Here is a 24,292-nt window from a genome sequence, read left to right on the forward strand (position 1 = left end):
CAAAATGCTAGGTCTGAACGTGTTAATCACTGAGACAAAGCAGTTACCAGATACGCATTTTGGAAAAATTTCTCTAGCTACCATAAGAAGAATGGATTCATGTGGATAGAGTGGCTGGGGGCTTCGCTCAGGGCTCAAGGAACCAGTCAAAACCAGCAGGCAGAAAGGTTGTAAGAGCCAAAGGGGACCCATGACTGTGGGGGAACTGTGTCTTCCTGACACATGAGAAATCAGAGACTGAGCATCACCACTCACAGGCCTGCACAGGCTCAATCCAGCTTGTGTCCCATCGCGGGGAGGTGGAAGAGGACACAGGCTGCAACCCCTAAGTAAGAAGTCATCTCTAATTGACAACTGCTTGCAAAGGAAAACTTAGTTTTCCCAAAGGGAGTCTCCCTGGGTGTATTAACCACACTGAAGTGTGGACCCTGTGCCCAGCAGTAGATGACCAACTCAAAACTAACTCAATGATATTTTTGTAGATTTTTTTTTTTTGTATCATATTGCTTTGTTTGGGCAGGTTTTTTGCTTTATTTTGTTTTTTGTTTTGTTTGTCTTACTGGTCTTTTGCTTGTATATTATGGTTTCCAATTTTATGTTTTTGTGAGTTTTGTGTGTGTTTCTTTTTTATTCTGGTGTGTCTGTTTTGTTTGCATGTTTGTTTTCTTTTTTCTTTTCCTTTTTTTCCCCCAACACTGGGTTTCTCTGTGTAGCCTTGGCTGTCCTGGTACTGCCATTCTCTGTAGAGCAGGCTGGCCTTGAACTCAGAGATTCGCCTGCCTCTGCCTCCCAAACCCACCACTACCGGCCTATTTGTTTTCCAAAGAGAAGGAAAGGGCATGAAGTTGGGTGGGTGGGGAGGATCTGGGAAGAGCTGAGGGAAAGGAAACCATTATCAGAATATATTGCATAAAAATTTATTTTATACTTTAAAAACATATCTTAAAGATTAGAGAAGTTGGACAAGGGGACTATTTGGAAGATAATTGCAATTATTCCCTACATAAATATGGCAGACTAAGGTGGTGGTAATGAAATTGGGATATATATGACATATCAGCTATTTAATACATATATATATATACATATGGTATATATATCAGCTATATCAATAAAGATAGTTTTTTTTTTAAATTCAGGGTTTCATTTTTTAAAACTGGCTGGCCTGATACTCGCTTTTTAGCGAGTATACTTCCAAGTTGACTTGATGACCGAGGAACTCACAGAGACCTGCTGCTCCCTCTGAATGCCCTACTTCGTCTGGCTAAGCAGCCGAATTCTAAAAATGCTTAAAGGCCGCAGGCGTGAAAAGAAATGGGGTACGAAAGGGGAGATCTGGAAGCAGTTAAGGAATAACGCCTATGTTCCTGGCTTGTGTATTGGCGTCCTTCAAACTTCAAACTGTTGTCAATCCTCACAGGAGGCTGCGAGTTCGAGGGCAGTCTGGGATAGAGTGAGATTTTGCGTGTGCTCCATCCAGCAGCCTCACACCTGTCTGCCAATGAGTAGCAGGTGCGCTCTCTCTGCAGACCAGGGAAAGGCAACCTGAAGGTGCAGTAACCCCCACCCATGAGAAGCTCTTCAATTTGGCTCAACAGAGCTCGAGCCACATTGCGTCTAACCACACCCCACAAAGCTGTGAGGTCCAAGTGGACAAATGATGTCCTTGGGTCCTCGTTCTTGTTGGGCTCAATTCAGTTACCTCCAGCCCTCTCGCCCGATGGGGCAGTGCCTCATCTCCAGCAACACGTGCCCTTGCTTCTTGGAATAGACCTGGCCTTGCACTACTACTTTCCCAGTGTGGTCAATACGATTCTCGATGGCCATCCCTTCCCACAATTCCGCGGTCCTTCTTGAGTACCTGCCCTCCGCTGACTCCGGATCTCGCGAGAGTACGATAGTGCCCGTTGCAGCCCAGAATCGGCTTCCCGGGCATCAGAACAGCATCCTCCCTGGCTTTCCCCCAATCCTTACACTCGCGCTCCGCCCTTGGATTGGCTGAGGGGGCTGGTCAGTTTTTTTCCCAGCTAGAAAGCAGTTCCACAACTTGTTCTTCTCGGGACCCGCCTTTGGAGGCTGCGGATTGGATGACTGGATGTGACGTCATGCTATTCGCGTCAGCGGGAACTAGCCAATCACAAGCTTGGCGTATTTTACAAACTGGGGACGCAGCAGCAGCAGCAGAAAACTAGAAAATCGGCGAAAAAACTGAGAAAGTAGAGGTGACCCCGTGGGGCTCCTGGATAGGTGCGGCACGGGATCTTTGAGGGGATGAATCCTGTCGAGGTTCCTAGGGAAGACAGCAGTTTGAAGTCCCGGGGCGCGATAGCAGGCCTGGGGTGTCTGGAGGAGTCAAGCCAGAAGAGCGGCCCTGCTGCCGGTGCTGGCCTCTAGGCACATGGATTGGGACCAAGGTGGAAGAATCAGGATATCGGCCCCCGTGCCTTGATAACTGATGTACTTTGGTCCTCAGCCCTGTCTCCCTTCTTCTCCCGTCTCAATTATAGCCGCCATGACTACCCTCCACACGAGGAAGGATCCCCTCCTCCGAGGTGTATCTCCCACCCCTAGCAAGATTCCAATACTCTCTCAAAGATGCTCAGAGTTCTCATCAGTTAAGTCGTGCTCCCTGGACCAGGAGAACCAGGATCCAAGGGTAAGAGGGGCTTGGGTGAAGAGAGTCAGAAGATGGAGGCAGCTCACGTTAGCAATGCACCCCAGCGCTGAGTCCCAGTTTTTTGTTCCCCTTCCCCTCAGAAGCCACCGCTCAGTACTCAAAGACCTCTCATTGACTCAGCTGGCCCCAAATCGAAAACCTTGCACCAGAAAGAGAAATCACAAAGAGTGGGGAGCGCTCAGCTCCGGAACCCTTTGGAGGAACTCAAGCCTAGCTCTGGGAGATCAAATGTGGGGCTTGTGTCCCAGCCCCAGACAGGTACCTGCTGGAAACTTGGGAATGGCCTATTTGGTTTCGTGAGAATGGGAAAGGTGAAGTGGGATTTGGGGTTTGCATACCCTCTGGTTTCTTGCATGCTGTAAGAGTTCTAGACTCTGTCCTGCAAGCCCTTTGCTTTAAGAAGTCATCCCTTTACTTCAGCAAAATATCATCTCTTGCCTGTCATGGTGGCACACGCCTTTAATCCCAGCACTTTAGGAGGCAGAGGCAGGTGGTCTCTGTGAGTTCCAGGCCAGCCTGGTCTGCATGGTGAGTTTCAGGCCAGCCAGGGCTCCACAGTGAGACCGTGGGGAAACCTCAGTAACCCAGCCAGTTACTCCCTCAGTGTGGTGCTGATGCTTTATGATCTGGCCATACTTCAGCTTGAACGGCTTTTTTTTTTTTCAATAACAGGTATGTTTTTAAAAGATTTATTTTTGTCAATGGTGGTGGCGCATGCGTTTAATCAGGAGGCAGAGGCAGGCGGATCTCTGTGAGTTCAAGGCTAGCCTGGTCTACAAGAGTGAGTTCCAAGACAGGCTCCAAAGCTACACAGAGAAACCCTGTCTCAAAAAACCAAAAAAAAAAAAGGAAAATTATTTTCATTTTATTTTAATCAGTGTGAATGCAGCAGCACCCATGGAGGTTAGAAGAGGGCATTGGATTGGATACCCGAGAGCTGAAGTTATAGCCAGTTGTGAGCCACCATGCAGGTGCTGGAAATAAAACCTGTGTCTTCCATAAGAGCAGCCAGAACTCGTAACTGCCCCTAAAAAGGGATTAGTTTGAATTCTGTGTATGTGTGTGGGTATGTGAGCGCAGGTCCTGTGGAGGCCAGAGCATTGGATTGTCCTGGAGCTGGAGTTACAGGCCACCTGATGTAGGTACTGGGAACCTAAGAACAGTATGTGTGTGCTCTTAATCACTAAGCCATCTCTTCAGCCCCCAATGACACCTTCTATATGACAAAAGCTTTGTTTTATCTTTTGCTCCCTTGGTTAATGTAATGACTTACATGAAATTCTTCAAACATTTGATGAGCTAGGTTCAATTAAATGATCTCCTCCCCCATCTTTCCCTCCCCATCTCTCAAGGTCTTACATAGCTCAGGCTGGCTTTGAGCTCTCTGTGCTGGGGAGGCTAGCCTTGAACATCTGGTCCTCTTGCCTTGATATCCTAAATTCTGGAATTGCACTAAGCCTGGCTTGGATATGTTTCTTTTTCTCACTGTTGCTAGGATCCCCTACCCCTCAGCCTCCTCTATTCCTGTTTCTTCTAATTCTGTTTTTTTCCCTTCCAGAGCCTCTAAGGGCTATAGAGTTTGTTGCTGACCCGACAGCCCTGGCCACCATCCTTTCAGGTGAGGGGGTGAAGAGCTGTCCACTGGGGCGCCAGTCCAGTCTGGCTCAGAGAGTGCTAGTTCGAGGGAGCAAGGGAGGCACCACCCAGAAGTGCCAGGTAATTAGAAGGATGTGAGGCCAGGCTTGGGTGGACTGGGAGAACTCTGAGCTCCTGCTTACAGCCTCTATTGGCATTCCAGAGTACTCGGTCTTCAGCATACCTGGCTCCCAGGACCCCTATCCATCAGCTGGAACCTGCCAGGGCTTCCTGCTTCTCAAGACTGGAGGGATCAGGACCCCGAGGCCAACCACAGAGTTTAGAGGCTCTGGTGAGTACCTTTGAGGAGCTGACACTTAGTCTCTCTAGAAACTTCTTGGAACAAAGGTCTTACCCTGGGATAGTACCTCAAGATGAAAACGGGTTCTGTTGGGAGAGGTGGGTTGGGGTTTGTGTCTTGGGGCCTACTTCTCACTCTGGTTTCATGTCTTGCTCTGGGTCAGAATCCACCTTCAGGACCTTCCTTTCATCCCTTCACTCGCCCTAGTTTACAGGAGCTAAGAAGAGAGACATGTGGCAACAGCAGGTAAGGAATGGGTGTGGATTCCCTTTCAACCCAGGAGGGGCTGTGCAAAACTTGTCAGGTGAGCCCCTGGAACAGGGGTCAGGCTCTCATAGCCAGGCCTTAATATGAAGGAACAGAGGGATAGACATGGGAAATGCTGTTTCTTCTGGCTACAGCATAAACTAACAATAAATGGGTTTTGAGTTGCACTCCTGACCCTTAATACCACTAGTTATGCGACCTTGCCTTAGCTATCTGAGTTTTGTATCAGCCAAGCAAGGATAATGTTTGTACCATTAGAGGCTATCGGGAGAATGCAGTGAAATGGTGTTTATAAATACTTAGCAAATGCCCAGCCTTTGGTTGACACTCAGGGATGGCTGTTGTATGTACTGTCATCAGGACTTCAGCAAGCCAGGCCTCCAGATTGCTCCTGAAGACCCCAGTTCAGCCTGGTGAGTGTGTCTGGATATGTGGGGGCAGGGGGCAAGTGTGAGTGAACTTCCGGTACCAGGAACAAGATAAGGAAAAGATCAGCAGGCCTTGAGGAGTAGAAGTGGGATGAGGAAGTAGGGGTGCAGGGAGACGAGGTCAGAGGAAGCTGGAGGTCTAGCTTAGTGCTTGCCTAGCAGTCATATCCCAGAAACACAGAACAGGAGACGAGACCTCCTACCTAGATCAGAGGTGGGCCTAGTTTTATTGTGTTTCTGCTTCTGCCCTCTCCCTGCTACTTCCTGCAAAACTGAATTTCTACTGTGTTCTGTCCCAATCCCTTATGAGCCATGGTCACCTCCAGCCTACTCATCAGTATTTGCCAAGATATTATTGGGCTCTCAGAGGATGCTGAATCGGTAGACTTTGATGTTCTAAATACTACAGCAAAATGTCCTATCTTCTCCCAGCTTCTTTACCCTGCAAAGGAGAGCATGATGAGGCTGTCCCTCGTTCAGATGAAGGAGGGAGAGCCGTACTGGGTCTGGCTCAACGAGTGCCCTTAAGAGAAACTGGAGAAATCATGCACACCAGGGTGAGCTGAGACCCTCGTGGGATGGATTGGGGTGAGATGTTCAGGAGATGCACTGGGTAGAGTTGGGTAGTCCCAGGACTCAGGATGTTATTAGGTCTTAGTTTGCTGGAGTTGGGACCAAGCCCTTTTCAGAGTGGATCTGACTTCCTTTATTATGTATCTGGAGCCTGGGAACAGAGGTTGACAGACTGACATACATGCGTGTCACCATGAAATCAGTGCTAAGGCCACCTAGACACATCTAATACCTACCAACCAAAAATATTAATTCCTGCAGGACAGTGATAGCCTTTACTCAGGGAGGCAGAGACAGGCGGATCTCTGTGAGTTCAAGGCCAGCCTAGTCTACAGGGTGAGTTCCAGGACAGGCTTTAAAGCTACAGAGAAACCCTGTTTCAAAAAACAAACAAGCAAAAAAATTCCTTCAATTATTTACTAACTGACTTTTGAATGTATTCATGTTTCTAGGTTCAGAATATGCATATTCTAGAAGAGGGAAGCAAAAAAAAAACCCGCAAATATAAAATATATAGGATGTCAGGTGGTGATATCGTCTCTAAAATTAAGTACTTAAGGCAATGAAAAGATTTGGGAAGGGGAGTTGGTGTCAAATTGGTAGTTTAGAGCCATGCATGGTTGGGTATGACTTAACCCAGCTCTCTGAAGGCAGTAGAATTGCAAGTTAGAAGAAAACTTTGGCTGTTCCACAGTGGATTCCAGGACAACCTGGGCCATGCACCAAGATGGGGGGAATGGATTAGTATTTAGGACTGGTAACTTAACTCACATTGGCCAACTTCTAAGTGCTTGTAACTCCCACTCCAGGGCATCTGATGACTTCTTCTGACTTTCATGGGCACAGAAACACAGCTACACATACATGTTTTTTTAAAAAAAAAAAAAAATTTTTTTTTTTTAAATTTTTAAGGGGGTTGCTAATCACTCTATTTTTACAAAATGTAGTTTGTCCAGGGCGCTGTCATCGAGAAGGTGAAGGTTAAGTGGAGGCCAAGAGTTGAGAATGTGAGCCATATAGATAAAAGGAGGGGAATATAGAGTTATTTAGCTGAGGGCTGCAGATGCACAGGTCCCGAGGAGAGGGTACACCTAGTGCTGTGAGGTCGAAGCCTAGAAAAGAGGAAGAGGGTCCAAGTGACAACAGTGTCACTCCTTAGCCCTTTCTTGGGCTGAATAGAAGCCTGAGGGAGAAAGGGTGAATAGGGAGCAATACTTGGTTTCTCTTTTGAGAGAGCCACTGCATATGGTGGCACATGCGTGCACTCCCAGCCTGGGGAGGTAGAAACGGGAGGATCAGAAGTCTGAACCCGCCTTTTAGCTACATGAGACCCTATCTTTAAAAAAAAAAAAAAAAAAAAAAAAAAGGTAGCTGCTGCAGTTGGGGAGAACAAGACACAGGAAGTGAATTCAGAAAGGCCACTTTTTCCTCCACGGGGCAATGCTGACTCCCATGCGATGTGTGATGCCTTCTCTTGCCCTGTAGCCCAACTCATGTCTGGCCGTGTGGTGCCACCCTTTGTCACCAACTTACCACCTTTAGACAGGCTCAGGTGTTCCCTCCCCAGGCCTCTCAGTTGTGGTTTGTATCAACAACTCTTGGGCTGGGCAGGAGTAGTAAAGTCTAGCTAGAGAGCCCCGCTTACCCCCTACATCTCTCCCCAGACCTCATATTCATCCTTGAAACGGTTCACTGTTCGGCCTAAAACCCAGTTCACACCCGCCCAGTCATTACCCAGAGTTCAGCAGGTAAGAGAGCAGAGGAGACAACTGATGTGGGCCAAGACTAGGGAAGAAGAGAAAGGGGCAGGTACTGTGTGGGATGGGGGGAGTGTTAAGACCCCTTTTTTGTTTTTTGTTTTGTCTTTTTAAGACAGGATTTTTTTGTGTAAGAGCCATAGTTGCCCTGGAACTAGCTCTGTAGGCCAGGCTGGCCTTGAACTCACACAGATCCACTTGCCTCTGCCTCCTAGTACTGGGATTAAAGGTGTGCGCCACCACCAGCTATTTAAGACTAGGAAGGGCCGGGTGGTGGTGCACACTTTTAATTCCAGCACTTGGGAGGCAGAGGCAGGTGGAGCTCTGTGAGTTTGAGATCTACAAGAGCTAGTTCCATGTCCAGTCTTGGACAGGCTCTAAAGACACAGAGAAACCCTGTCTTGGAGGGGAGGTAGAGAAGACTATTGAGGGAGAGGGGCAGGTACTGTGGGGGGTAGGGAGGGTAAGATAGGTAAGAGGAGAGTATGTCTCACCCATGGGCAATCTGTCTTGTCTGATACAGACCCAGTGGCTGAGTGGTCTCTCCCCTCATTCCTCCCCTGAAGAGCCTGCGCTGCCCTGGGTAAGTGGCAAAAGCTTCCTGTACTGAGGTCTGTGGTGCTGTCCTGCTGGCTCGGGGGGCTGGCAGCCTTGTGATTTGAGGTAGGTGAACTATCTAAAGAATCTGCTTGCCTCTTGCTTCTCCATCTACTCTTCCTACCTGTGTTTAGAATGTCTGTCTGTCTCTATTTTCTGCTAGTCTGAGATTCTGAAGAAATTTCTTGTATGTGTGTATCAACATCTCAACAATCTGGGCATCAAACTTTTGATTCTCCAGTCTCAGCTTCTTGAGAGCTAATATCAGCTCTGACTTCTAGAGCCACCAGAGAGCTTTGACCCACACCCAAGAGGGTGTGGACAATCTTCCCACCTTAATCTGACTTCCTCACCTGCCCCCTTTCCTTCTCTGTGGCAGGAGCAGATTGCTGTAAGGTTGTTTGACCAGGAGAGTCGCATCACGTTGCAGAAGGGATCCGGGAAACCACCTGCAGCAAGCACTTCTGGACCTCACCCCTTCAAAACCCCCAACCTCCAGGAGCTAAAGATGCAGGTGGGGATGTAGTGACCACACCTCTGGTGGTAGTGACCATACCTTTGGTGGCTTCTGCACCATGAGAAGACTGGGAATGGGGAGCCGGGAGGAACGGTGTAGGGAGTCGACAGTGTGGGGAGTCCTTGTGGACACAGTGATGACACGCTGGGATACTCTCTCCCACTACAGCGCATCAGTCTTCTGCAGCAGCTCCTGCAACAGGAGATAGAGGGACTGGTAGTGGGCAAGTGTGCCCCTCTTAATGGAGATTCTGCTCTAGAGATGACCAAACTTCAGCCCCTGCTGGCTGACATTTCTAGAACTCTGAATGCTCCAGAACACAATCCTGGAACTTCCCTTCTGTCAAAACACACTGATGTGACAGAGCCAGACCTTGCAGAAGAGTGTGAGGAGCCACAGCCCCACTGTGCAGAAAAGCATGGGGAGCCACAGCCTTGCCCTAGGGCAGAGACCAAGGTAGTTCAGCCCAGTTCTACCACAGAACCAGAGCCCCCAGTGCCATGCTGGATAGCTGAGCCAGAGCCACCAGAGCCTTGCCTTCCAGTACTGCCTGAACCCCTTCTGCCTAGTCTCCAAGGACAGGCTGAACCCCTTGAGGCCTGCCCTTGGATGGAGCTAGGACCATTGGCAGCTGACTGTCTGGAAGCTAGAAACCCAGAGTCCAGCCCACAGCCATGTTGGAGTCAGGGGCCTCCAGCAACCACCAGCTTGACCTCTTCACAAAGCTCACTCTGTGCCAGCCCCCCTATCCACTCACTCCAGTCTTTGAGGTCCCCAACAGGCCAGTCAGGTAAGGAACTAGCTGGGGAAGGGTATGAAGAAAAGGTTCTGTCTCTTTGGGAGTGGGCCCTGCCTTGCCGGGCAATGCTATGCTTTCTTCCCTCTGGCCTGTATATGAAGAGCTCTCTTGCCCTATGCTTCTAGCTGGCCCTGCTCGTGGGGGAGGAGAAGGGGCAGCACCCAGAAAGAATATAACTCCAGAGTCTCTAAATTCCTCATGGCCTTCAGGCCCCAGCAGTCTGGCCCCTCGGACTCTGGCTCTGAGGCAGCGCCTCAAAGCATGTCTCAACGCCATCCACTGCTTCTATGAGGCTCGTCTGGATGATGAGTGTGCCTTCTACACTAGCCGAACCCCACCTCCTGGACCCATCCGGGTCTGCACCAACCCTGTGGCCGCGTTGCTTGATTGGCAGGATGCCCTGGTGAGCCTTCAGTTTACAGCCAGAACCTTCTGCACAGCAACCCACAGGACAGTGGAGGGGGACTAGCCTTGCTTCCTTTACCAAGGTGTAAGGGAATGTGACCCAGTCTCTCTCTTTCTCCAGCAATTCATTCCAGTTGGTTCTGTGGTCCCACAGGACTCTCCATCGTGACTCCAGCCTCCACAGTCTGCCTCGCTCACCCGTTCCTTCTTAGCCTTATTTATTGTTGCTCTGCCCATTGGACTGGGAGCCAACATCCTTTTATCCTTTAATAAAGTTTCTATGAATTGTGAGTGTTCCGCTAGGGCAGCTACTGCTGTCGCTCTCCCGTGCCACACGGTGGCAGTGTGTTCCAGTGAGAGGGACTGACCTCTCAGGACTGCAGGCTTCCTCTCCTGAAGCTGTCTTTCTTCCCACTCCTGCCGTGCCCACTGCAGCAAACTCTTGAGTGGGTTAGAGGAAATTGTGGAACTTGTTCTCTTTGAGATCAGTCCCACTCCAGGGTCACCAGCTATTTCCTCATCTAGAGTACCTCTGTTAGAACTCTTAGTTGGCACCAGTGACCCTAAGCCACCTGGAAGCTGAGACAGGAGGATCTCTTGAACCCAAGAGTTGGAGACCACCCTGGGCAAAAAGAAAACTACAAAGAGACCAATAGCAAGGGCGAGAAACTGCTAGAATTCTCTTCCTGTGCAGGCACACCAAACCCAACTTTACAATCTTCCACACTCTGCTCATCCTTCCCATATCAAAGCCAAACTCTGCATTCCTCTCCCAGAGAGGCAGGCCTGGCTAGACTTAACTGCAAGTCAGGCAGCCACACAATCCCCAGCCTCACTTTATTGGAAGAAGTAACAGCATCCGGAGCTGCAGGGCCTAACGTGGAGAGGGGTGAAATGGGTACTGTACAAAATGGGTTTTAAGTACTAGGAAGGAAGTGGTTGATTCCTTCAGTTCACGGGAAGGCTGTCTTGGCTAGAGCCTGAAAAGATGGAGATGCAGGAGGGGAACAGAAAGAAAGTGGCTACTGAGGTCCGGTATCTAACCTGTGACAGTCTGCTCTCTCCTAGACAGGCTCCTTGTCTGTGCTTCCCCCTCCCAAGCTGCCGGTGCATCCCTTTCCCCGCTGTGAGTCTTTGATCTCCCAGCTCCAGACGGAAGGGAAGGCCACGACCAGCCGGGTTTCATTGGAGCACAAGCGAGATGGTCCCGCCCTAAGTGGCTCTCTTCATCCCACTTCCCAACTTTCCACTCCCCCGTCACTTAAAACCCTTGAGCCCCAAGAGTCCGCCCATTTAGGTAGCCTGGGGAGCCAGAGTCGCCGGACTCTCAGAGGATGGGACCTTGGGTAGGACTAGCGGGAGGTGGGTGTGGATTTGGAGCAAAGGGGCAAGGGGGCGGGCAAAGGCGCGTATGTACAAAGGTGCTGGGTTCAGTCCGGGTAGATGATGAAGCCTGAGAAGGTGCTGTACTTGTTGGTGTTGCCGCCATGCACCTTCCCACCATCCAGCTTTATGAAGACTTCGTCACCCACATCTAGGTGAAGGATGACACTGTTGCTGGCATAGTCATAATTCTGATCCGCATCCTGAGCGATGGCACTGGCCCGGACCTAGTGAGAGAGGACGAAAAAAAAAAAAAACAGACCCACAACCTTATAACCTGTGCAGAGCAGAAATGACCGAGGGGGTTGAGTCCAGTGACTGCTGGAACAAGTTCGGCTTAGGTATGGGCTACGGGAGAGGATGTGGGAGCAAACTGTGTTTCTCAACCTGCGGGTCATGACCCCTTTGGGGTCTACCGACCCTTTCACAGGAATTGCATATTAGATATTTACATTACGATTAACTATCTAAATAACTGTAGCAAAATTACAGTTATGAAGTAGCAACAAAGTAATTTTATGCTTGTGGTCACCACAACATAAGGAACCATATTAAAGGGTCGCAGCGGGTTAGGAAGGTCGAGAACCACTTAAGCTAGGAGACCGCGGAGCTTCTCAGACATAACTTGGGTACACATGTACCATCTCTTGGCCTCTATTAGAGCGATAAGGGGTTGAAATAATGGCTCCTACCTCATGAGGTGGTTAGGGCTAAATGAGGAAATTACCCCTGGACTGGGTTCAGAACCATATTTTGTATACAGAAAATGTTACTTAGAATTGCTGTTCTCGTGAAAGAAAAAAAAAGCTTTTAAAATACTTCTAGGCATCCATGCTCCATCAGAATTCCTAAACTAGCTTTTCTGTGGGACTGGGGAATATATGTATCTGCACCTGTTATACAGTAGGGAAATAAACTGTTTCTCTCTGGCCTCCTGGGCCCAAATTTTCCTGTGGAGTGTTCACCTGGTCCCCCACCATGTGGAGGGCTGCCTTTGGTTGGGATCTCTGGTCTGCATCAGTCATACCGTCAGCCCCTTCCCTCGGTTTCCATCCCACCGGGACTGGTTATTAAATCATTAATTATTCATCATTATTCTAATCATTATTTACCATTCCCAGGGCCGCAGTGTTGGCTCCGTGGAATACAGAATGGGAGCTGCGCCATTCCGCCCCCTCCAAAACCAACACACTTGAGCCTCCTCCCAGATCGCTGGCGCAGACCGAATCAGAAAGGCACCAAGCTTAACTTACACTTTGGCTCTCCACAGTCACCGATGCACTTGGCTCATGTGGACACTTAACTATCAACCCCATGTAGACGCGCTTAGCCTAACAACTCCCTTTCTTCAGGCTCTGGACCAAGGGCTGGTTAGGAGCAGACCCCAAAGCTGAAGCAGGGCAGCTGGGGTGGCGTCCTCTTGGGGTTCGGGAGCTTGGGAGCCCTGAGGCATAGGCCTGGTCCAGGGCCCCACCCCCTCCGTGAAACATTCAGAGGTCACTGCTCCGGTCCAAACCTTCCTCTTCCTGCGCGGTATAGGCAGCTCCTTCCAACCCAGCCTATGGCATCTTGCTAGTTCAAATGTCTGAATCTTTTGGGGAGCTAGTCCCTCGAACCTAGGTGCCAATGACTTTGACTACCCACTGGGGCAGCGCATAGTGTCATCTAAGAGGTTCCCAGGAGGTTGTAGGGCCTGTAGACCAGGCCTTCTTTCTTTCTGCCCATTGTTTCAGAGCTTTTCCAAACCCAAATCCAATTGGTTCATCCCACCACCTATGTGAACCCTGAGCCAGCAGGCATTTTCCACATCTGCCTACAGCCTCAGTGCTAGCTGAGGGCAAGACCTGGTCTAGGTTTGGCCCCAGGCCCCAGGGGTGAACAAATGGGACAGCTACCTAGCAAATGGGCAAAAATAGTGTCTTCTTCCTTTTTCTACCTTTCTTTGGAAATCCAAGCTGAATGACTCCATCTAGAGAAAGATGGGCACTACCCAAAACAAGAGTCCATTCTAATTCCTTGAAACCAGGTTTCCTAATAGCTTGTTCCATGCTCGGGCTGGAAAACCCACTGACGGAGAAGACAGCCCAGTAAAGATAGGAGAGAAGAGGCTGAGGGATAAGATGAGCGAGCGCCAAAGACATAGGATGTGGCAGGCTATGGTTGTTGGTTGGAGAGTGAGGTTGAGACTCAGTCCTGAGTTCTAGCTTTGACATTACTCTAAGGCTCTGTGAGACTTTGAGCAGATGACTTTCTTTTCCAGCCCCCCAATTCCTCCTCTTCGATTAAATTAAGTGACATAAATTTTTGGTGGTCTGGCATTCTTGGACACCCTGATAGTGTTTCAGGAGAGGAGCTTGGTTGCAACTGAGTGCAGGGAATTTTAGGAAGACACTTACTAGTAAGATCTGGGGCTAAGTAGAGGGACAAGCTCACCTGTCCGTTCTTCATCAAGTCGGCCCACATGCTGGTGCCGTCGCCGCCGCGCATGAGCACATGGTAAGCGAAGAAGTAGACGCCCGGCATGGGACAGGTGAACTTGCCACTGGCTGCCTCGTAAGCGTTGCCCACGTTTGTCACCACGTCGTCAAAGCGCAACACTTCATAACCCTCGTGAGGCCGCCGAAGACCCGCGTAGAAAGCAATTCGGGGTACATAACCTGCAGGGGGCGCTGCCCCTCCAGGGCCTGGACCAGGAGGACCTGGGGGACCTGGCCTGCCTGGCTCTCCAGGGGGCCCTCTGGGACCTGGGGGTCCTGGTGGTCCGCGTAGGCCTGCCTTCCCTCGCCGACCCACCTCTCCCTTGGCACCGGGAGGGAACGGAGGCACCGAGGCGGGAGCGCCGTCGGGGCCTTGACCTCGGGGTGCATGGGGGTCACACACCATGCGACATCGACCCAGCATCTCATAGTGTGTTGGTCCGCGAGAACTGTGCACCAGTAGCGGGATGGCTACCAGCAGCAGCAACACCATGGCCACCCCGACGGCCGCGCCCGCCACCCGCTTGCGGCGGCTCAGCCGTGACGCGGCCAGGGCCAACAAATCCTCCTCACTTTTGGGCGCAATGGCGGCGGAGGCCCGGGGCTCTCCGCGGACTCGGGTCCCGGTCCGGATCTCCCGACGGCTGTGCTCGACCACCTTGCCCCAACTGATTCCTCCTGTTCCCCAAACCTCCGGTCAGGATGGAGGTCTCCCCCGTGAGTTGGGCCAAGGACAGCTCTTGAGGGTTCAGAACCTGTAGTCTGATATTACCCTCGGGTGCCTGAGAGCCACAGCTTCTTGGACGGCTGGTTTCCCACAGGTCTAGATGCCTGCTCTCCAAACAGTTGCTTTCTCGCGGATGGGGGTGTCTAGGTCCCGGGCTCCCCTCGCTGCTTTTCCACCCCAGCTAGACCGGAGGACCTCTCCCCGCTCTCCCGACGTCCCAAGGCTGTGAGCTGCGGCGGGGGCTCTCAAAGGACGCGACCTCGTCGATTTTGCACTTTAGCTCTTGGAAAGCACTCCCTGCCTCCTTCAGCAGCCGTGGCCTCGCCAGAGCCCTAGCCAGGCGTCCCTCTCCCGCAAGCGCTCTCCCTCTCTGCGTCCCTAACCTTCCTCCCTGGCAGCAGTGCGGGTGGTGTGAGTCGCTGCGCGGCGGGAGTCAGTTTAAGCGGCCGCAGGCGGAGCGACCCCTGGCGCTCAGAGCGGGAAACGCGGGGGCGGGGCAGGCCGCCCCACCTCCCCCACCTCCCCGCCAGCCCCGGGTCTCCGGGTTCCTTGCCTGCTCCCAGGGCTTTGCAGCGAGTCTCAGTCCCCACCGCATCCTCACTTTCCACCCTGTACCTGGAGTTTGACATTCTCAGTGCTTAGAGGAAGATGGACACAGTGATGGGGTAAACAGAGATCAGCCTACAACACACATATAAGACCTCAGAGGGGGACTGAAGAGCTAGACAAGGGGCGGAGAAGGGGGAACGGGACTTACATATATAACAAAAATAAAACGCGATTCACCACCGGTGACACGTCCCTCGGTGCCCCAAATACCGAATATGGCAAAGGGCTCTACCGGCACTTGTTGGCCAGAATGGAAAAAGACAACTCTCCCTCCGCTCCGACCCTGGTCTCTATGATTGGAGGGTCGCACAAAAGCAGAAGAAAAAGGAAGAGGAGGAGAGAAGAGACAGAGAGAGAGAGAGAGAGAGAGAGAGAGAGAGAGAGAGAGAGAGAGACTAGGGAAACGACATCCATGAAATCAGAGACAGAAACAGAGATCTCGGAGAGACAAAGCCACGAAAAGAGACTGGCTGACAGCCCCAGAGCCAGAGCGGGAGAGACAGAGAAGACAGAGACAGAGAGAAGGGAGCCTAGACAGGTTGACAGATCGAGAGAGAAATGTAAATGGCGCGCTGCAGAGAGACACCCAGGTCCGTGTTCGGACTCCAATGTGACATATCAACTGTGAGGAAGACGCGGGGGCGGGGCGGTTCTGCAAGCCAGAGTGCTAGGCTGTGGGTCTGTGTGTTGTAACGGTGCTGGATTCTGTGTGTGTGGTGGGGTGACCCTAAGACCCTGGCCTTGCTGGTGAGTAGGGCTGCGAATTGTGGGCTGTCTTTGTGTATACATACGTGAGGCTGTTTGGAGAGGGAATTTGTATGTCTCTCTGTCTTAGTCCTAAAGTCTGATACCCACAGAAGCCAGCTCTCCTGTCTCGGGACTGAAACCCGTGGAATCTCCTGGTGAGAAAGAGTCTGAAGGTTTGTCTCACTTGCTCTGCCCAGATAGGCACCACCTGAGTCTTGCCCTAATATCAGCCTTTATCAGCCTCCCTCCCCAATTGTTTGTTACTAGAGAAAATATAGAGAAATTAGGCCCCACACAATGGCTGTTTGGTTGATTATGCATAGTAACACAATTCAAATTTGGATTAGGTATTAACCACTCGCCTATAAAGGTGACAATATTTGCTTTCAGAGTGACCAAGAAGAAACGCTTGCTTTCATCAGAGTGCAGCGGGAAAGTCAGTAGCTGTGTCTTCTCAGGGAATAGAAGGTCAGAGGCTGGGAGAGTGGGGTTTAGGACCGAAGGGGCTAGGGGCCTTTGGAGACCTAACAGTAGACAGCAGCCAAGGCCTTTTAGAGAGTAGGGTAAAAGCCAAGAGTGTGCTGTGTGGAAGAATATGTTGTGTAAAACAGGGCACGAGGTGTACCTGGGCACAGTTGTCGGCAGAAAGTGATTTCTTCATCTCTCATTTCCTATACTCCTTCTCTGGACCCCCTGCTATACCTTGTGAGAAAGATGTGGCTGGGGACTAGAGCTGGGCTGGGCCTTTACTGGGAGTGGGGCGAGGTCCCGACCTGCCTGAAAGGATTGGGCCAGAAAGGATTGTCTGTCAGTGGGGGAAGGGCTCCTCCTGCAACCATAAATACAAATTTTATTCAAGGTCTTTGTCACCATTTGTCTTCCTCGGGGGGCTGAGGGCCATGTCGGCCCTGTGCATGTCTAATTCCAGATCTGCTCCCCCAGGCTGCATGATGGATGGATCAGGGAAAGCAGGTCTCGGTTCATGCCTGTCTCCCCTGCAGAGCCTCAGGCCTCATCCACCCCAGTCCCTACGCCCCTCTTCTCTCCCCACATTCTCCCTCCATTCAGCAGAAGCCCTCTCCTCCCAGTTCTCCATCCACCCAAGGAGCCCTAGTCCCCATCACCCCCTTTTTGATTCCCTCACCTCAGTCCCTTTCAGATGCCAGGTTTCTTCTCTGGAGCATCTTCTGCTCCTATCCCCAGGCTAAGCTGTGAGCTGCAGTGACCAGCCAGGCTGCAGGAGGCAGCGGTTGTATTTGGTGTGTGTGTGGGGTGGGGTGGGGGGAGCAGGCTTGGCTCACAGGGAGCCAAGGGGCCAGCTCTATGAATTTATTCATGTTCCGTTGCTCTTTCCCCATGCTCTGGAATGAAGCTGCCAGCTCACCCGGTCCTCATAGCTTCCTCTGCAGCTGTCATCGTCCAAGGAGGGACACTGTTAGGGCTAAGACCTGTAGGTCTTCCTGTGGCCAAAAATCTCTGAGAGAAAGCTGGGGAGTGGGGAAGAGAGCAGGGACATTTTACCCAGAGTCTCTCTGGTGATCAAACAAGGAGGTCCCAGTGAAGAGGTGAGCCTAAGAATGGGAGCCGGGTAGCCAGGGGTGCAGCAAGACAACAGAAGCCTGGTGCAAGGCTGGTGGCAAGAAGGTGGGGGTGAGTTCAGCAGTCTCCTAAACAAAGCAGAGCCCTGTGTGGAATCCTGCACTAACCTCTACCAATGACTCTGCACTTCCGCTGTTCCTAATCCCAAATTAAACACTTAACTTCTCTCCAATCCTAAAGTGAAACTAAATTCCATAACAAGACCCTAAGGGGAATCCTTACTTTCTAGAACCCAAGGGTTTCCCCAGAATTTCCCCCAAGGCTATAGCAGGTGTGTGTCAGAGCTCTAAGGGCCAGACTTTAGATTAGCATGTTATTAGCATATGATTTGCATGTGGTATGTGCCTTCTCGGCAGAAGTTTTCATGTTAAATTTTTATGAAGTCTAGCAGAAAGGTCCTGGCTCCTTGAAGGTTCTTTCTTTTTGTTCTTTCTCTCATACTTATCATCACTGACCCAGACGCCCTCTAGGGAAGAAAGGGGTGAGAAGGTCAGCAGTAGGGAGGGTGGGAAGGCTGGCATCACCTTACAGCAGTAGGGAGGGCGGGAAGGCTGGCAGTGTAGCTGGCATCACCTTACAGGCCTCAGTTTCCTCATCTATGGGTGGGGGGCTGGTGTCTCATCCAAATCTAAGAACCCCTTCCTTTCCTCCTCTCCAGGGCCAGTAGGAGTGATAATCTCCCTAACCCTCCATGTTCTTGCTTTCTATTCCACTTTGGAGGACAGAAGCAGCTTGAGTTGTCTGGCACTGGACCCCCTGTATAAAAAGGAGAGAACTCTGTCCACTTTAGGGCACAGGGCACTGCCTGGGGCAGGACATAACTGTAGATGTTCGCTTCGTTTTAGGGTTTTTAACATGCAAGTCCTCATTGCATCCCTAGGACTTGGGTGTTTTATTCCTCTCTGTGAACGATGAGGAAGCTGGGGTCCAGAACCGGGAAGTGAATTGTCTGGTTACCATCCTGCAAGGAGATATTCCTAGAATGGGAGTCGGGTGGGCTATTCTTCTAGCGGGAGTTTTGATGTTTCAGATTCCTTCCCAGTGCTTGGAAAAGAGACAGTGGCCCCAGAGGCAGTGAAGGTGCTGAACAGAGTAGGCAGCGAGAATTTTATAGGGACCCAACAATCTACATGTTGACTCCAAGGCAGTCTTAACTTCACGTCCCCAATCTCTACTCCAGGTGTCAACCCTGACACCCGCCAAGGTTCAAATATTGGCTAACAGAAGGACAGAGTTGTTTTCAGAGGAGGATTCAGACAGAGAAGGGGGCACAGAAAAAGGAGGGGATGAGAAAGCGAAGTAAGCTAGGGAAATTTTGCTTTCTTTGGCGCAGGTCACTCCCTCTGTGACCAGGGTGGGAAAGCTGGCGGCTTGACCTGCGGGCACACACACACACAGTTTGCCTTCTTTTGGGGATGATGTACCTGCATCGAAGGCCAGGGCGCCTGCAGCCGCCAGGACAACGTTTCCACTATCAGCTAGTCAACCCTCTTGACCTAGTGCACCACACAGCCTTGTTCAAAGACCCGCTGGCCTGAGAGCAGAGCGGACTCAGGCTCCTCAGCTGAGCTCAGTAGAGTGTTTCCAAAATGTTATGCCTGAGTGCTGACTTCCTTCCGCAGCCCTGTATATCTATCCAGATGAGGCTTCTGCTGTCCGGCACCCACTTCACCTCCCTTTGAGTTGGCATCCCCCACCCCTTGCCCCAGTCACCAGTGTCTGGTTAATGAAATGTGGCAATTGACTGCACAGACAGCTGTCATGTCCCTCATTTCTCTGCTGGGATATTGAATCCCTCGCCGGGAAACCGACAGGTGAAAGGAGGTGGATAGGGTGCAGAGAAAAGAAGGAGGGGTGCAGGCTGTTGAGAGCTGAGAGTCCAGAAAGAAGCGCCATTCTCCAAGTCTCCAGGGCTCAGTTAAATGATGTAGGCCCTAGGATGCTCTTTCTGTCCTGGGCCCCTAGTGTTTTTCCATTCTTTAACATGCAGCAGACTTTATCAGCCCCAAACCCACCGCCTTCGGACAACAGTCGACCTCACTTCTTGCCTTCACCCAGGACCAAGCCTGGCTTCAGTGAGCGCAGCAAGCAACGCCTCGGAGCCCGCGGCGGTAGCCCAGTGCTTCCTGCCATCTCCTTCCATCCCTTCCCTCTTGCTCCCCCTCCTTCTTGCGCTCCCTCCCCCGCGGCCGCGGCCTTTATTAGGGATTCCGCGGCTGTCGGTCCCGCCATCCATCCTGTCCGCCAGCAATTAGGCGGCCAGACAAAGAGCAGCTTCGGATGGATGAGGGTCCCGGCGGATCGGAAATGTGAAGGGTCAGCGCTGCCGCCCGCGGCGCACCCCACTCCCCCTTCCGCATAATCATCCGCTGCCCGTCACTCAGCCGGCCGCCCGGGAGCTCGGGAGCCCGGGAGAGGGCGGGGCTGTGACTGCAACTCAGGCACTGGGGCTGGGGCAGAGCAGACTCCAGCAGGTGCGGCTCCTGCTGGAGAGTGAACGTGCCTCCGAGGCACTAACACAGGAAGAGGAAGGAATTTGGGCATCCCCCTAAGGGGAACTTGGTACCCGTCGTTCGAGACCTTCCTGAGGGGAAGTAGAGACTAACTAGTTAGAGTGAGACAGAGAGGGAGAGAGAGAGAAAGAGAGAGAGAGAGAGAGAGAGAGAGAGAGAGAGAGAGAGAGAGAGAGAGGGGAGAGAGAGATCAAAGTCCTGGGTGTCTGGGTGTCCCCTGCTAGGAGACTACTAAGCTTTTAGAATCTCCACTCCCCGCAAATGGAACTAAACCCAACGCCATCGCCATCCCTTTCGGAGAAATGCCAGACCTCTAGCCTATGGCGCCTCCTATCGTACTAGAATGACACTGCGCTTCTTATCCCCGCTCTCCTGAGTTAAAATCAAAACCATCCATATCAAATCAAGAAATGCTCCAAATCCGAGCGAACCCAAGTGGAGCCAAGAGGAAGTTCAAGGAGTCCAGGTTTTACTGCAGATTCTTTTGCGCTGGCTCCCAGCTGACAACTCAACATTTCAATCTGACAATTAGTGGTCGGGATTGGGGTGGGGTGGGGTGGGGGAGAAGGGCCCTTGCTGCTGGGGCCTCGGAGCCCTCCCAGCGGGAGGCAGAGCTGGGCGGTGCTGGCAGTGATGAACGACTCAGGGGGTGCCTAGGGCCCCGAGCACGCATTCATTACTCCACTGACAGGCGGACAGGGGACGGGTGGGCGGCGAGTGGACGTGCTGGGAAGGAGGCCACCGGCAGAAGCAGGAGCAAGGGAGCGTTTAACAGTCCCATCGCTCCCTCTATTTCTGGTTTTTCACTTCGACCCTGGCCTTGACTACCTTGAACTTGGCCTCCCGGTTGTTGGCCATTTCCTTAATTAAAGTATTAGGAAATCGGAGATGGAGACAAGCTTTGCCCTTGGATTGGGCGATTTAAGGTCAGATACCAAAAAAAAAAAAAAAAAGATAAAGAACAGGCTTTATAACTAGGGTTTTTGGTGCCTGACCTAAGAAGAATTGTGCGTGCTTACTCACTCAGACAAAGGTGTGTGCGTGGCAGTGATTGATAGAGTGGATGGTGCATCAGCGCCAGTGACTACGTGTACCAGTGCCAGAGATGTGTCCCACACACACCCGATTCTATCATTGAGGTGTGGCTTCATGTGTCGGGTGGAGAAGGAGCCACCACAAATCCCCACGCCTGAGCTCCCTTCAACTTGCTGTCAGTTCTGTCTGTAGTTCTGGGGGAAATGGTAGCACACAGGTGACAGCTGAGGTGTGCTCCCGAGGGTGTGTGGTATGTTAACTGTGAGTGCTGTGACAACTGATCCCTTCTAGCACCTTCCCCAAGCCTTGAAAGCAGTGGACACTCTCCCCTCCCCAAAGTCTCAATGTCTAATTGCTTAGACTTACAGGAGTGATCACTGGGAGAGCGCTTGACCTATGTGTATGCCCTATGTATAGAGTGTAAACATTCTCCAGTATAAGACATGATCTCCAGTCCTGGCTTCCCTGGCTGGTAACAATCTGAGAGAAAAGAGTGGCTACTGAGCAGACAGACACCTGTGTGATACACGGGGCGAGAAAGCCCAGATCTTTTGATCTTTAAGATAATCCATGTCTTAGGGCCCAGAGAAGCAGTAGTTTCTGGAGACCCCAGTCTTTGGACTCTCTGGCCTAGTTAATTACTAGTTCACACCTTGGGAAGATAATACCACTACACTACAATCATCTCTTCTCACTCAGCTTTGTCTTCACCCTTCCACCCCATGCCATTCTCAACCCATCAAGAAGTTGAGCCTGGCCTCTCCAGGACTGAATCTCCTCGATCTTTGGAACATTGCTTTAAGCAGGGCACCTTGAAGACAACTTCCATTTGCCTTTCTTTTTCCAGGGCTAGCTTGGTCTTGGGGCTTCTATAGTTTTGTCTCTTTCCCCTCTGATTTGACCGCTAGGGATCTCTATCTAATTTGTCTCCCCAGATTTGGGGTGATCTTTGTTCCTCTTTGGGCTCCGCCTCTGGGAATAACCTGGTACAACAGTGAAGTGCTGTGGGGATCAGTAGAGGTGGAACTCCCTTGTTGCCACAATTGAGAACCCAAGAATGACCAGGCCATGCCAGGGCACGGCTGCTTTCGCTTCTCATTCCGGGCACAGACTCCTGGTCGATGCCTTGCTGTCCACCCCCCTTGCAAACGGCCCTCCCCCTGGCCCCCGCCCCCTCCACCCGCCTGGAAAAGGCAAATTTGACATTTTTAAATCCCGAGCCTTAGAGGGATCGATGCGGCCCGAGGGCCCCGCCCGGGGTCGATATTCCTGATTGGGAAGCGGCCGCTGAGCGGAGCTCGCGTGTAAATCACCCGGACTGGGGGGTGGTGGGTGTACTGGGGAACCTACTGAATCCCAGGCGCGCTCAGCGGGAAGGGTCCGGGTCCAGGATGGACTGAGGGCGACCGACTGAGAAAGACAGGATTGAAAAGAACGGGAGAGAAGCCCTCCCAGGGCCTCTCCCCTCCCTCGTCTAGCCCTGCCAACTCCGGCGGCCGACTCCGGTCTCGCTTCAGCTGCCGCCATCCTCCGTTGCCCCTGGAGCCGCGAGGGAGGCTGGTGTCGGAGCCAGCCATGCAGCGTCTCCTCTCCGGCCGCTCCCGCGGGGCCCGGGCTTCGGCGGCGGCTGTCACGGAGCCGACAGGCTGGGCTGGCGGGAAAGAGGTGGCGGATGTTGGGGGCGGAGGGGGAGGAGGTAGCTGGAAGCTAGCGCAGTTCTTGCTCAGTGGGCGCAACAGATGTTTGCAGAATTGAGGAACAGCAAGGTGGTCTAGGGTAGCGAGCGACGCGGGCGAGAGGACGTGGGCACACTTAGAAATGAGTGCCTGTGAGGTTAGCAGGCTCGAGGACGCCGCAAGAGAGGATGGGGAAAGGTTAAGAAAGTCTTGACCAAGCCGGGTCATCGCCTCAGTCTTCTGCACTTGCGGCGTTCGGTTGGGGAAACCGAGGCAGTAAGATTGGGGGGGGGCAGACGGTGGAAAGCGGAAACAGTGATGAAGGTTGGGGTGACACTCAATTTCCGCACTGGTTTCTGTAGTAACCAAGGCCAAGTAGCGGGTAAATATGTTACCATGCCCTCGACAGCTGCTCACTCTCCCCTCCGGTTTCAGCTCGTCAGATTCCCCCCACCGCGCCCCCACCTCCCACCCCGCGCCAGTTTATAGAACAATTTGGGGAAAACAATCCCGGCCGAGTGACGGCCCCGTAATTGTGACAAAGTGAGTGCGGACGGCTGGAGAGAGCGCTAGGGCGGGAGCGCAGCAGGGTGAGGCGCAGGCAGGGTGAGGCGCAGGCAGGGGCGCCTCTCGCCCATCCCGTCACCCCCTTGTTCTCATTCTGGTCACCTCATCCCTCTCCTTGACTCTTCTCCAATTCCTCTTCTCTAGGCCCCTTGTGCCTCCCTGCTCTTTTTTCTCCATCGCTCTGCCCTTTCCCCACAGAAATAGCTCTTCTCTCGCCCTCACCCTCCACCAACCCTCCCCACATGTGCCTTTTCCTCGCTCATTTCTCACTCTCTCCTCCACCCTCCACTCTTTTCTCCATCTTTTCCTCGCTGCTACATTGCCCTTGGGCCCCCGGCTCAACCGCAAAATCTGCTTCGTTCCCTTCCTAGTTTTTCCTTCTGGGCTGGGCCGCGAACCTCCATCCCTCCGGCGTTGTTTCTAGGTAGTCTGGCAGCCCGGCCACTTCTGGGTTCCTGCTGCGCCCAGGAGGCCTGGCTGCCTGCGGGTCCCCTCCCCCTCCGCCGCGGCGGTCCGCACCCGGCTCCCGGCACCCGGCACCCAGAGCTAGTTTGTTTGTCCAGCGGCGGCGGCTGCTGCTGCCCGCGTGTTTGCCAAGCTTAGCGCGCCGCCTCGCAGTGCGGGCCCAATTAAGTCTCATTCATTATTCAATGGCCCTGTCGCGCCCCCACCTCCACAACCACGGCTGGGTTGTCGTTTCGCTGCCCCTCCTCAGCCCTAAAGGGACCAGATCCCGAGCTGCCTTCTCACCCCCACCTGGGGGCAGGGGTGTTGGAGGAAACGGAAACCTGCCTACTGTTCGCGTGTGACCCTAAGTGAGGCCCACTGGCTCCATCCCTACCTCTAGCCAAGATCAGGAGATCGTGTAGATCCAAGCTTCTTTATAAAGAAAGAAACTGAAGCTCAGGAGAGGGTGTGACTTGGCCAAGGTCACCGAGCTGCACCCGGAATTGGAGCCTGGAATATTGAAAGCATTTTGTACGCCGCCTGCTCCATTCCAGCG

General features: G+C 52.3%; 2 protein-coding genes across 5 annotated transcripts; one reads left to right on the forward strand and one right to left on the reverse strand.

The window, feature by feature from the left end:
* Positions 1-2,103: 2,103 nt before the first annotated feature.
* On the forward strand, positions 2,104-10,247 carry Troap (trophinin associated protein). 3 transcript variants are annotated; one of them, XM_087899266.1, is made up of 14 exons: positions 2,104-2,247; positions 2,508-2,656; positions 2,758-2,935; positions 4,236-4,393; positions 4,476-4,604; positions 4,777-4,859; positions 5,241-5,293; positions 5,741-5,865; positions 7,546-7,629; positions 8,162-8,221; positions 8,615-8,749; positions 8,921-9,542; positions 9,761-9,954; positions 10,078-10,247. In XM_087899266.1, exons 2-14 carry the CDS (start codon positions 2,513-2,515, stop codon positions 10,123-10,125), a joined length of 2,013 nt encoding a protein of 670 aa, XP_087755392.1. In that variant the 5' UTR covers positions 2,104-2,247; positions 2,508-2,512; the 3' UTR covers positions 10,126-10,247. The 3 variants fall into 3 exon arrangements, with proteins under 3 accessions (XP_087755392.1, XP_048300588.3, XP_087755391.1); XM_048444631.3 differs by lacking the exon at positions 2,104-2,247 and adding an exon at positions 2,267-2,414; XM_087899265.1 differs by lacking the exon at positions 2,104-2,247 and having other exon boundaries at positions 2,456-2,656.
* A 527-nt stretch (positions 10,248-10,774) lies between these two features.
* Positions 10,775-24,246, reverse strand: C1ql4 (complement C1q like 4). 2 transcript variants are annotated; one of them, XM_048444645.3, is made up of 2 exons: positions 13,773-22,195; positions 10,775-11,566 (listed from the first exon to the last, which is right to left on the reverse strand). In XM_048444645.3, exons 1-2 carry the CDS (start codon positions 14,307-14,309, stop codon positions 11,387-11,389), a joined length of 717 nt encoding a protein of 238 aa, XP_048300602.1. In that variant the 5' UTR covers positions 14,310-22,195; the 3' UTR covers positions 10,775-11,386. The 2 variants fall into 2 exon arrangements, 1 of the variants encoding a protein (XP_048300602.1); XR_014997905.2 differs by lacking the exon at positions 13,773-22,195 and adding an exon at positions 24,131-24,246 and having other exon boundaries at positions 11,429-11,566.
* Positions 24,247-24,292: the final 46 nt, after the last annotated feature.

Source organism: Myodes glareolus, chromosome 19 (assembly GCF_982192425.1).
Source record: "Myodes glareolus chromosome 19, mMyoGla1.1, whole genome shotgun sequence".
NCBI lineage: Eukaryota > Metazoa > Chordata > Mammalia > Rodentia > Cricetidae > Myodes > Myodes glareolus.